This window comes from Cyrtonyx montezumae, unplaced genomic scaffold (genome assembly GCF_038088225.1).
Source record: "Cyrtonyx montezumae isolate F1298 unplaced genomic scaffold, pur_monq_1.0 scaffold_3, whole genome shotgun sequence".
Classification (NCBI taxonomy): domain Eukaryota; kingdom Metazoa; phylum Chordata; class Aves; order Galliformes; family Odontophoridae; genus Cyrtonyx; species Cyrtonyx montezumae.
Window position 1 is genome coordinate 139,263,493 of NW_027072034.1, and position 12,476 is coordinate 139,275,968.

Consider the following 12,476-nt stretch of genomic DNA (forward strand, 5'->3'; position numbering starts at 1 on the left):
GGGTCTGCAGGCAGAGCATAATTTTTTACATAAATTGTTACTGAAAACATAAGATTCTGCAGCTTCTAGACAAAATTTCAAATACAGAAATTAAAAATCAAAGGCTCCACACTAATTAAAAAGAGGGAGAAAGAGAGAGAAAGCAAGAGGAGAACCCAGCTAAAGCAACAGGCAGGAAAAAAAAGTAATCAGAATAGCAGATAAATGCAAGTAGATCAAGAAGGGAATGAGAAATACAGCACTGTCAGGTCAGGGCTTTGAATTACTTCAATAGGTGGAGCCAGGAAACAACAGTGGGGGATAACTGGGTAGTTCCCTGACACAACCCATGCAGTTTGGCTGGCTCAGGCCTGTTCCTATGTCCTAGAGTGGTCCTCTGTCCCTTCCCTTACTCTGGATAAAGTTCCTCTGCAACCATAAGAAGATGTTCTCCAGACTGCAATTCAGAGAGGAGAAACAAGCTGTGATGGAAGCTTTAAATGACTTGTTGGGTCACGTGGTATCTGCCCAGCACCAGTGGTGATATGGAGACTCTTAAAGAGTCGGCAAACGAACATGAAGTAGGAAGGAGACAGTTTTATGACTCTGATTGTACCCCAGCCAACACTCTTGGAGTACCTCAGTAGATCCACTGGGAAGCAGGCAGGGTGAACACCACATTCATGTGATTATTTCTCTAAAACTATCCATCCAGATGATTTATTTTGCTGCCAGCACGGGCCGATGGTGTCTTTCGGCACGAGACTTTGCACAAGTGATTAACAAATACTAAATGAGTAGTTGATAAGGCTAAGAATGAAGTTAACAGGATAAGCAAACGAGCAGCGATGCTGGATCTCGGGCCAGTTAGCTAACCCCTCGAAAGCATCGGGAAATTCAAATAAAACGTGTGGCAAAAAAAGTGCTTTACGACCAACGCTCCTCGTGCGTCCTATGCGTGACGCCACGGCGGCCCGATGCCTGCAGCCCGATGCCTGCAGCCCGATGCCTGCTGCCCGATGCCTGCTGCCCGATGCCTGCTGCCCGATGCCTGCAGCCCGATGCCTGCACTCCCCCAGCACCGCCACGGGAACCGCAGTCCCGGAGGGAGAGAACACCGCCGAGGGGCGGGCGGCGGTGCGGAGCGCTGTGGAGCGGAGCTCTGAGGGGAGCCCCGCTCCCCGCCCCGGCCCGCCCCGCTCCCAGTGCGGCCAATGCGAGGCCGGGGGAGGCAGAGCCGGGACAGAGCCGGGGGAAAGCATCAAGCCCAACTTTCTCACCTTGAAGGGAATAAAGCTCTCCCGATGCTTCCCCGCCCTCCGCCCTCCCCGCCGGCCCGCGCTGTCCCCGCGGAGGACGGAGCAGAGTAGGGGGCTCGATGCGCGGCTATGGGGCGCGGGGCCGCCCTCGGTCGGAGCCTGCTGCGGGCAGCGATGCTGCTCGCCCTCTGCCCCGGCGCCGCGGACGGCACGTGGATGTGAGTAGCCGCGCGAGGGAGAGGGGAGGGGGATCGGAGCCGGGTCCGCCGGTCCCGGAGCTGACGGGGCTGCTTCTGCAGGTGGTTGGGCATCGCGGCCGCCGGCGGGCAGGAGAAGCCGGGCTGCTCCAGCCCTCCGCTGAGCCCCGTGCAGCAGGAGCTGTGCAGGCAGAAGCCGGAGCTGGTGCCCGCCATCCGGGAGGGAGCGCGCCTCGGCCTCCAGGAGTGCCGCAGCCAGTTCCGACACGAGCGCTGGGATTGCCGCCCGCCGCCCGCCGCCCCGCGCCGCCCGCCCGCCGCCTTCGGGCAGCAGCTGAGCAGCGGTGAGTGCCGTCCCCGGGATGCCCGCGTTGTCTGCCCGAGCTGCTGCTGCCTGCTGTCATCCTTTGCTTCACGCTCCCGCGCCTTGAAGTAGATCCACTTTCACTGTGTTGAAATGTTACTCGTAGGCTGAGCTTGCTGTGCCCTTACTTGTGTCGCGATTGCTAAACGGGTGACGCGCCGTTTCTAAAAGGTGCTCGCTTGCAGGTAGAAATCTGCTCACGCCTCAAGCTGAGCAGAAGTTACTTTAAAACACAGCGCTCCCACCGCGTGAACCTATGATGGAACTGCTGAGATTTACGAGGAAGCAGGGGCTTTGTGTTCATCCGGAATGGCAGGACGAGGGCCTTGCTCATCCGTGTTTCTTTTGAGGACTGCTCACTGATTTCAGCCCAGACACTGACGTGAGCTCCATTAAGTGTTGCAGCATCACTTTATGTGCAATCATCACTTTATACTACAGGAGTGGAAAGTAAAAAATAATCATAACATAAGCAATAAAGAGAGACGTGTTCCGAAATGGGGAGGGGAGCAAGATTTACACTCTTCTCTATGCAGCCGGTTGTGCTGCTTGTTTGTCCTTCTGGCCAATGGGAAGAACCATCACTAAAGCCCCACTGCTGCATGACACTGCTAAGGCACCGAGCTCCACTGGTGTGTCCCAGGGAAAGGTTTTGTGATGGATCCAGCAGCACAGTCTGACATGGACAGGAGAAAGGAACAAGAATGTTCCCGTCAATGTGCAGGAGCACTGGGACTAGAAATAGTGGGGTGTTTTTATGATGGTGGAAATTAGCACAGGGAAATTTTAGCTGCAGTTAGTGGCCAGCCACTGACTTCAGGTATGCTTAGAGAGTGTGTGGTGCTGTGTGCCACACTGTGCCAAGGTCACTGCAGAGGCACAGGCAGTTCATCCATCATTCTTTGGAGATATTACAGGAGCAGATAAGGTCTTTGTGAGCTGCTGTCTTTGCCACAGACAGCCGTAGGAAAAGCATGTGACCAACATAATCTTGTGCTATCCCAACTTCTGCCTGGTTTAAGAATCAAGGCACCTCTTGCTTTGTGCATTATGGCAACCCCAGTGTTTGCTCAATTGAAAATGAACTACACTTCAGCTTTGTACCAAATTACCCCAGGATCTTGACATCTTGAAGTTCATCCTCTAAGATCTGAACTCTTCATTCAGTTGATACAAATAGTGATGATCAGAGTGGGGAAAGAGTGAGGGGAGTTAGGTTGCATGAGGATTTTTTTGTTGTGCTTTGATTTGATTAAAGTGTAATTGGCTCAAAAGTTTCATTGACCAATAAAGTTCCCAACCAGATTTAGAAAGCAGTTACCAAAAATCACATGGTACGAGCAGCCAGAATTAATAGCGTAGCCACATGAACAGGCACTGAAGTCTTTCTCTGGGTGTGAATATTGACGGCTTTAAACAAGTTAACTCTGGAGATCAAGCTGTGAGAACTTCAGAACTGTTCCCTTTTAATAATGCTCTGGCCGGTAAAATCGGTTTCCTCAGCTCTGCCAGGAAGGCAGCACGAGGGATCCGTGAGCTAACAGCCCTGCATTGCCTTGCAGGCACCAAGGAGTCCGCGTTCGTGTATGCGGTGACAGCAGCAGGGCTGGTGCATGCCGTGACCCGCTCCTGCAGCGCAGGAAACGTGACCGAGTGCTCCTGTGACACCAAGCTCCAGGGCGGGGGCTCGGCCAGCGAGGGCTGGCACTGGGGCGGCTGCTCCGACGACATCCACTACGGGATGTCCTTCAGCAGGAGCTTCCTGGACATGCCCATCAGGAACGTGACGGGAAAGAGTGGCAGCGGGCTGCTGGCCATGAACCTGCACAACAACGAGGCTGGGAGGCAGGTACGTGTCGCTGCTGGGCACGGGAGACATGACTAGCTTTGTTCTGTTCGCAAATGGCTTTAGTCAAGCAAGGCTGGTCCTTGAGTGCAGGTACAAGTGGCAAGAACCAGGCTGACACTTCCAAAGTCAACACTTAAAAACCCAGAATGGAGTCGTTCTTTAGTTGCCTAAACTAAATTTCTTGGGTTCAAGTAAAATCCACAAAACACAAGTTGGTTCTGGAGTGCCGATCGAGTGCTCACAAATGGATAACTGACATTCTATTCCATACCAAACTTTAACTAGTCTCATTATCAGAACACTACTTGAAGATTTTTTCCTTAATTATCTGTAATATTTTGTTATTGCTTGGGTTTTTGATTCTTTCTAATGATGAATGAACAGACGCACTGGAGACCAGGCATCATCACCCACTTGGGATCCACAGTCTGGGATCCTCATCAGAGTGCAAAAGTCTGTGATCAGTGAGGGAACGATCACTCATTGAAAGATGAGTTGGAAATTACAGAGCAGACTGCTGGCTAGGGCACTTCTCCAAACAGAGAGGAGACTGACTTCAAATAGGTTTTCTCCCGAGAGAATTCAAAGCCCTGGTAGCAGAATAAGTGTTCCTGTCATCATACAGTGCATGTGTGTTGGATGCTGGATCCTCTGTGCTGATCACACAGAATCCAGGTAAATGGGACAGAAACAGCCAGTCCAGGCTGTTTAATTACAGTCCGTAATATGGTGGCAGAGGCTTCCATCTGCAATGGCAGGGCTTTGGTTCTTGCTCTAAAATTAGCTTCCCTGCTTTAACATGGGAGTTTTTAACTTCATATGTGTTTGATGGCTCTCACTGGCCCCATAATTCCTCAGATCTGTTCTGCTCAGTGACACAGCTGTAACTGAAGAAAAGAAATGGCAACTGGTTTTGGACAGCATTGCTCACACTTGCTGGTCGCCATTGTAATTCTGAAATTTCAGAAAAAGCATGGCTGGGTTTTATAGAAAGCAACTTTACTATCAGATATGGTTTGGGAATAGCCACAGTAAGCCAACATATCAAAAAAGAGCCACAGCGGTACCATTGCAAGCTGTTTTAAACTAAACTTACTTTTACATGTTATGAGGTAATATATTTTATTTAATTAAGTTATATTGTTGGAAAAATAGGAAATCTTTGAGACACACACATCCTTTTTAGAGCTGAAGACCTCTTATTGAAACAGACTGAAAGAGTTGAAGTTGTTTGAAGAACCTCTCTTACAAGGAAAAGCTGAGCGACCTGGGTCTGTTCAGCCTTCAGAAAAGAGGGTTCAGAGGTGATCTTACTAATATTTTATAAATATCTTAAATGCGGGAGACAAAGGAACATGGAGAACCTCTTTTCAGCAGTTTGTGGGGGCAGGACAAGGGGAAATGGACATAAACATGAGCAAAGAAGGTTCTGCACCAATATACAAAGGAACTCCTTCACAGTGCAGTGCCGGAGCAGTGGCACAGCTGCACAGAGAGGTGGTGGAGTCTCCTTCTCTGGAGACGTTCCAGACCCACCTGGACGCCTACCTGTGCAACGTGGGCTGGGGAGATGCTTTGGCAGGGAAGTTGGACTCAGTGATCTCTAGAGGTCCCTTCCAACCCCTACAATTCTATGTGATTCCGTGATTATGTGTTCAGCCTGGAGAAGAGAAGGCTTTGGGGCTTTTCAGTACCTGAGGGAACCTACAGGAAAGCTGAGGAGGTGATACTCTGTATCAGGGAGTGTAGTGATAGGACAAAAGAGAATGGCTTTAAACTAAAGGAAGGACAATTTAGATTAGATGTTAGGAGGACATTTTGTACTTTGAGGGTGATGAGGCCCTGGCACAGGCTGCACAGAGAAGCTGTGGGTGCCCCATCTCTGCATGCACTCAAGGCCAGTGGTGGTGAGGCCCTGGGCAGTGTGAGCTGGTGGGCGGCAGCCCTGTCTGTGGCAAAGGGTTAGGATTGGGTGGGCTTTTAAGTCCCTTCCAACCCAAACCATTCTTCAGTTCTATGGAATAAACTTGAAAACTAAGTAGATGCTGAGAACAGTAACTTTAATTAGATGCCAGTCAGCTAAATCGTCTCCAAGGAATGATGATTGGTATTGTGTAGTAGGGGATATTAACAAAAATGGAGGAGATATTCATTAGAGAAAGACAAAAAGGTTGCTATTCACATTTGTAGAGAGAGATATTTAAGGGAGAAGATAATAATCTCCAGAAAATAATCTCTCTTTAAACTCACGTTATTAAATATGTGATACAGATACACGTTTTTATTTAATAGTCATATTTGTCATTAGAAAACAATCCACAGTGACATTTCAGTCCACTCCTGCCAAGCTGCATTTCACGTCCACTGAGACTTTTATTGTATCACCCAGTCCAGAGACTGATTAAAAGAACTGAAGTTGTGGAAATCAGTAAAATAAGAGTACGAAAGAGTGCCATTTTCTTAGATCAGTGTGACAGTGGAGATGTTGGAAGCAAAGTGCAAGACACTTGAGGAGCTTTGGAGGAAGGGATGTTTTTTTTCTGAGTTTAGGTATCAGTGATGCAGATCTTTCCCCAAAAGCCCTGTTCTCTCTTCTACCTCTATTCTTAGCTCAGCAGCAGCAGCAATTTGCTGTCCTCTTGCCTTCAGAGGTTGCATCTATTCTTCCTGCATCATCCTTATGCTCAGAGCTCAAAGTAGGGTTTCAGACATCTCGTAAAATGTGGTGCATATGATGCATATGATCATTTTTTCAAGTTCACTTCAAGAAATAAAAAACCCACCATCCACTGCAAACCTGAAGATCCTTAGCTTCAGTGATTTTGTAGTGATGGTGTATTTACTGTTCATTATCTTGGATGAAAATATGCAGAGTATTCAGTCAGCTTCCACACATAAATATTTTGTAACTTCAAGCTGTAGGCTGAAGTAAATATTTTGACCACTGTCCAGGATGAAAGAGAATGTTTATTGGGATTTTTAATAGTGATATTAACTGAAGTAAAGTTTAGCAGGACTCTTCGTTTTTCTAATTTCAAAATCCTTGACTAGATGTTGGAAAATGTTGACCTTCGTGTTTTGGAGTCTACAGAAAGGATGTTTTGCAATACATTTTGGTACTTTATGACCTTTTTTAATAAATTCTGTCATGTTCCTTGTTGTGTGTCTTGCAAAAGCAGTCTTCCAGGGACAGTACTGTCTGTTTGGAGTAACTCATGGAAATGGTGTGCAGGGAACTTTCTCATTCACATTTTATATCTCTACAACTCATTGTTAAGTCCAAGGTGTACCAGTTCTAAAAGAGTGATGATGCTTTGACTGAGTTGTACTCTGTGGTACAAACCTCACAAGGTCCAGATTTCGTTCCTAATTGTGCCTCAAGATAAGTAGTCTTCGTCTTTTGGCATTGTAATGTTCAGTGTACTTAGATATGCATATGTGAGCTGCCTTATAAAAAAGATAGGTGTACTCACTATGAGTTGAGTATTACTGTAGTAGTATTTTTCCACTGATGGAAGAATTTCTGTTCAGTTACACACTAGTAGAGATATATTGACCTGCAGGACTTGTCTTCTCACATGCAAATATGTTAGCTTGTCAGAGGGTTAGTTTTTATTGGTACTTGTGGATTGATTATATCAAATCAGTGAAAGGAAGTCACCTAAAAATGGTCTCTTTCAGGCTGTTTTTTAACACAGATTCAGTGTTGATCACTGTGTCCAGTTTAACGCTTAACCCTGTTCTCTTCTGCCAGCTTCAACACAACTTGGGTGAGCAAAAGGCAAGCCCATGGGCTTGTGGTTGAATATGACCACTGTGGACCTGGCTTGGTTCTACGCTGGTCATTTCTCGCAAGCAAAGAGCCATCTTGGTTTCATGAGCAGCCTACGGAAAGCAAAAAACTCCCAGATTGTACCAATGGACATATCAGTCCACCGTGTTTGTGTGATCAGCAATGTGCATCTAACATCTGCATAAAGTTCTGCTATTTAGGCAGACTTCTGTCACAGTATTCTGTGAATAACTGAAAATATTACCCATGTGAACCTAGAGGTGTGACACCAAGCACCAGCTGGGGAGTGAAGCTGAAAATTATGCTTCTGTGGGCACCAGAGATTGTTGTTAGCCACGTCCCTGCAGAAGGCTGTGTCGGCTCTGTGGGCACCGGCTTAGATTTGTTTCCAAGAAAAAAGCAAGAGAGGATTCCCAGTCTCTAAATTCTGCCAGATGTTCAACTCTGGGAGTTTGTTAATGGAGTTCACGTGACAGCCTGAGATCCAGGCCTGTGTTTTGTAATCAGCCAAAGCAAGATGTCAGCTCCTGGTGCTGTCAGCAGAGTTGGCCCAAAATATGCTGGCGTCCAACCAGAAAACCTACCCATTCTAGCAGCTGGAAAGCAGTAACCTGGGGTCAGGCACAACTGTGATGACACCATCAATCATTTGAAAGCAGATTGCATCAAAACTTCATGGAAGAATCCAGAGCCACACTGAACAAGAACACGAATGTCTGTGGCTGCAATGTATATTCTCAGTGACTCCACATAGATCTACATCGGTAGCTTTCACATTGAGCCAGTCTTCCATATGCAGCTATTGTATGCTGTTTTTTTTGTACTTTGACATTAACTCAAGACTGAAATGTCATTTTCCACTCCTGTTTAGAATGTCTCTTTTTAGTTTTCATTAATTTAATCTCAGAGGAAGTCTTGAGTGCTGCTGCTGGGCTAGTTGCCCACACAGAGGTCACTCACCCTTAACACCTAGCGGACATGTCCTGGGCATCCCTAGACAATTTCTGAATCATTCTGCCTCATCCAAATTCTTCTGTGTCTTGCTATAGCATATTTGAAAGTCTTTTTTTTTTTTTTCCTCCAAACCAAACTCTACATTTTTCCTCTGTCATTTCTTCCCTAGTTAGCACCTTGTCATGCTGCAGTGAAGACTAACTTTGCATCTGTAACATACAAGACTTCCAGCACAATTTGGTTTCAGACTACTTCAGCACTTCAGTTACTTGCTATGGTGCAAATAAATTACCATTAGAAATTGGAAAAAACTACTACATACCTACTGTTTGTAAATTGTGTGTAATAGTTACGTATCAATATCAAGGCTCCCGGCATTAAGATTTCTTTTATCTTTCCTCTGTTGTAAGAGATAATGTTTCCTCCATAGAAGAATATTTTGAATCTGTATTGGCTTAGCTGCATGAGAAAAACTAAAATTCTCTTTCCATTACGTTTTCTAATTGCCTTTATTCTGGAAAAGAAATGTGAGACAGACGTTCAATAAAATGGAATAGTGTAGCATGGCTTTACACACTGTTAACCAACAGCCCATGTGAGCCCACAGATGGCTACAAAGAATGCAAAGAATGAAAAGGTAAAACAAAGCACAAATTAGAATACCTTGTCCTTTTGCTGTATCTCACATGTAATTATTTTTTTACTTAACTTTTTCCTAACTAATGTGGGATGTGTCACAAGTCTAATTGTATCATTTTATACCATGTTCTAGGAGGAAATACTGGGCTAGTTGTCTGCTAACTGTCTGAATTACAGTCCCAGATTAAGGAAGTTATTGGTTGTTTACAGTTTCAAGTTCTTGTAGACTCGTTTTCGTATATAAACCTGTGCCAAAATTCTTGCATGTTGCAAAAGCTTAATGCAGGCTGCAGATTCCCACTGCTGGTTGTATAGCTGTTGTGCAGCCCAGTGCTTGCATCCACCCGAGCATCAATGTGTATGTAGCCCATTTAAGGGCATTAGAAACAATAGAAACCCATTGTAGTACGTGTGCCTACATTTTGAGATCAGGGTTTGTCACTCTAAGAAGCACCTTAGAAATACTCCGGGAGACCTGAGCTGAAGTTCTCTCTGCAGAGCTCCAGTGGCTCCTTCCAGAGCTTTTTGCTGCAGTTCAGGGACAGGGGCACCCTCCTGCTCTGCTCAGGTCACCTCCAGTGACTTGTGGGTTCGGCTGCTGGGCCACACGTGTCACACAGACCCTCCTGAGACACCTCAAGCCATTCCTGTCACCCTGGACATAGGCTGGATTGGGGTTGTTTGGTGATCTTGATGGTAGCCCCAAGACACCCTTAGAAGATGTCACAGACACTAACTCTTTCCCATATTCCTGGTTTGTAAAACACACCTTCCTGTGGCCTGGCTGGCAGTAGCAATATTAAATAGTTAAGAGAGGTCTGGGTTACTGATTTCGGTCCGCATTCCCAGTGAATGAAAGACCACATCCAAATGTCTTCTCCCTTTGCTTTCAGGCTGTAGCAAAGCTGATGTCAGTGGACTGCCGTTGTCATGGTGTTTCCGGGTCATGCGCTGTGAAAACATGCTGGAAAACCATGTCCTCCTTTGAAAAAATTGGCCGTTTTTTAAAGGACAAGTATGAAAACAGCATACAGATATCAGACAAGCTGAAAAAAAAGCTGCGCAGGAAAGAGAAGAGCCAGCGAAAAATACCAATCCAGAAAGAAGACCTGCTGTACGTGAACAAATCGCCCAATTACTGTGTCGAAGATCAGAAACTGGGGATCCCTGGGACGCAGGGCAGGGAGTGCAACCGCACGTCGGACGGACCCGATGGCTGCAACCTGCTGTGCTGCGGACGCGGGTACAACACGCACGTGGTCAGGCACGTGGAGAGGTGTGAGTGCAAGTTCATCTGGTGCTGCTACGTGCGCTGCCGGCGGTGTGAGACCATGACTGACGTACACACCTGCAAGTAGGGCTCAGCACAGAGTCACCCTGCACTAGGCTGCACGCACAGCAGCTCCGGGGACAGGGACTGTGGGGGATCCACCTCCAGGGCAATGGGCATCGCCAAACAGGCCGTACTCCAAACATTTGGTGTATGAAAGAGCCATGAGTGGAGAGCAACCTGCACACAGGGACAGCCACAACAACAGGGGAAGACTCCCGATGGCACATCTGAGCCATCTCCGTGTTAGAGTTAAAATCTCTCCAGGACTTGAATAGCCACAACATTTTGAAGATCAATGTTGTCGGCAGGAAAAGCGCAGAGAACCCGAGATCTTATCATCCAGAGGGCTAGGAGGCTTGTAAGACACAGTAGATGGATCTGCTAGATAATTCATATCTACCAGTCTTACAAAAAAAAAATATACATATATACAGGAATGTTCTATGTCCTGTTCACTCTGAAGCATTTGATTTGAGACCTTGCAAAAAGTTCTCTGCGCGATGTGAAGTGCTCCTGGTACCCATTAACGTGCACGCCTATGGAGAAGTGGGATAGGAGAGGACGGCCTAGCGGCCTGGAGCAAACTGTGCCCAGAGCAGGGGGGGGGCTGGAGTACAGTGAATGTGGTGAGCATGGTGTGCCAAACAGCAACCTCAGGGTCTTGTACAAGCCTTTGAAATGCACAGAGGCCAAGTCTGAGGAGGGGCAGAAATACAGCTTGGTATTTGAGGGAAGTGCAGTCCCCCACAGGTATCTCCTCAGCACCCAAGTGCACAATTAGCAGTCAACCCATCATCACCCCAGTGTTGGGCCGTGTGTGTTAACCTGCCGTGTTCAGCCATCCTGGTGGGGCTCCCCAGCCTTTACACAGTTAGCTGTGTGAGATTCGACCCCAAAAACCTGTCATAAAATGAGAGATTTTAAACATACCAATCATGTTCTCTTGAACGTGAAAGTTCAGCTGCAGCTAGAACTTTCCATTAGTATCCCAAGTAAGTTCAATGCACAGTGTCACTGAAGGATTGGTTTGCACCACTAAGATATTTCAGCTGTTATCAATAACATTTTCTCCCCTCCATACGTTGGCTTAATTTTATTTTACATCTGGAAAAAGTTGTTTATTTTTATGCAGTGATATAATTCCTGGTTTAAAAAAGCATCACAGGAAAGGATTTCTGTTGTTTAAATGTGCAAAGACCTATTTTTGATAAGAGGAGAAAGTTTATATTTTGTAAATATTTAAATTATGCAAGCTATGTGAGAGGTTTCCAAAACGAATGTGCTAAGATTGCAGCCTTCAACATTTGCTGACGTTTGTTACCATTGCAGCGGCCTTTAACTGATTTTTATTTGCATGTGCAGGGGGAACTTATTCAGAGGATTACTGAAATGTTCTTTTTTTTTTTTTACAATCAGTTCAGTCAACACACGGTGGCACAGTGGCGAGAAGCACTTATTTTGCTGTTCTAAACAATCATTAATTACTATTCTGTATAGTTTTTCTGCCCTTTTCAACCCATTTTGCATCCAGTGAAATTTGGCTCCAGTATTAAGTGGCAGAACTGCCCCTGACATCAGGGGGGCTGGTCAGGGGCTTCAGTCCCTTAACTTGTTCCACACAGGCAGGCCTTTCTAGGAATATATCTGCTGAGACACTTCGGTTGAGGCTTTCAAAGCTGTCGTTTATTTTCTCATGAAAGATGGTGGCCAGATTCCCTGATTATTGGAGGTGTAGGTCAGGAGGAAGGAAACAGAGCCTGTGTTGTGGTACGCTGCTGCCTTGTGTCGACTATCAGGAAGAGAAGTCCTTTACGTGCTGGTTCTTTGGGGACTGTCCTCCACTTTTGGCCAATCTCTCTGCATTGACCTAGCCAGATAATGGAGAGAAAATGGTGCTGGATTTCCTGGCCACAAGGTCAGCTTCAGGGATTTGCTCAGGAGAAGAGATCTCAAAGGCTGTTTTTGTGGGTTGGAACAGGAGGGGCTCGCACAGCAGTGTCTCACTGAGGAGTGGGGCAGCTGTGATAGGGCCAACGCATTCAGGGTGTCGGTGCCTGCTTGGGTAGCTCCTATTTGAGGCTGCAGAGCAGTCATCTAGCTCTAAAAGGT

At 46.5% G+C, this 12,476-nt stretch overlaps 1 protein-coding gene across 1 annotated transcript; it reads left to right on the plus strand.

The window, feature by feature from the left end:
- Window positions 1-1,367: 1,367 nt before the first annotated feature.
- On the plus strand, window positions 1,368-12,233 carry WNT16 (Wnt family member 16). Its single transcript, XM_065743481.1, has 4 exons — window positions 1,368-1,456; window positions 1,538-1,779; window positions 3,362-3,648; window positions 9,928-12,233. The coding sequence occupies exons 1-4, from the start codon at window positions 1,368-1,370 to the stop codon at window positions 10,390-10,392; spliced, it is 1,083 nt and encodes a 360-aa protein (XP_065599553.1). The 3' UTR covers window positions 10,393-12,233.
- The last annotated feature ends 243 nt before the right edge of the window (window positions 12,234-12,476 follow it).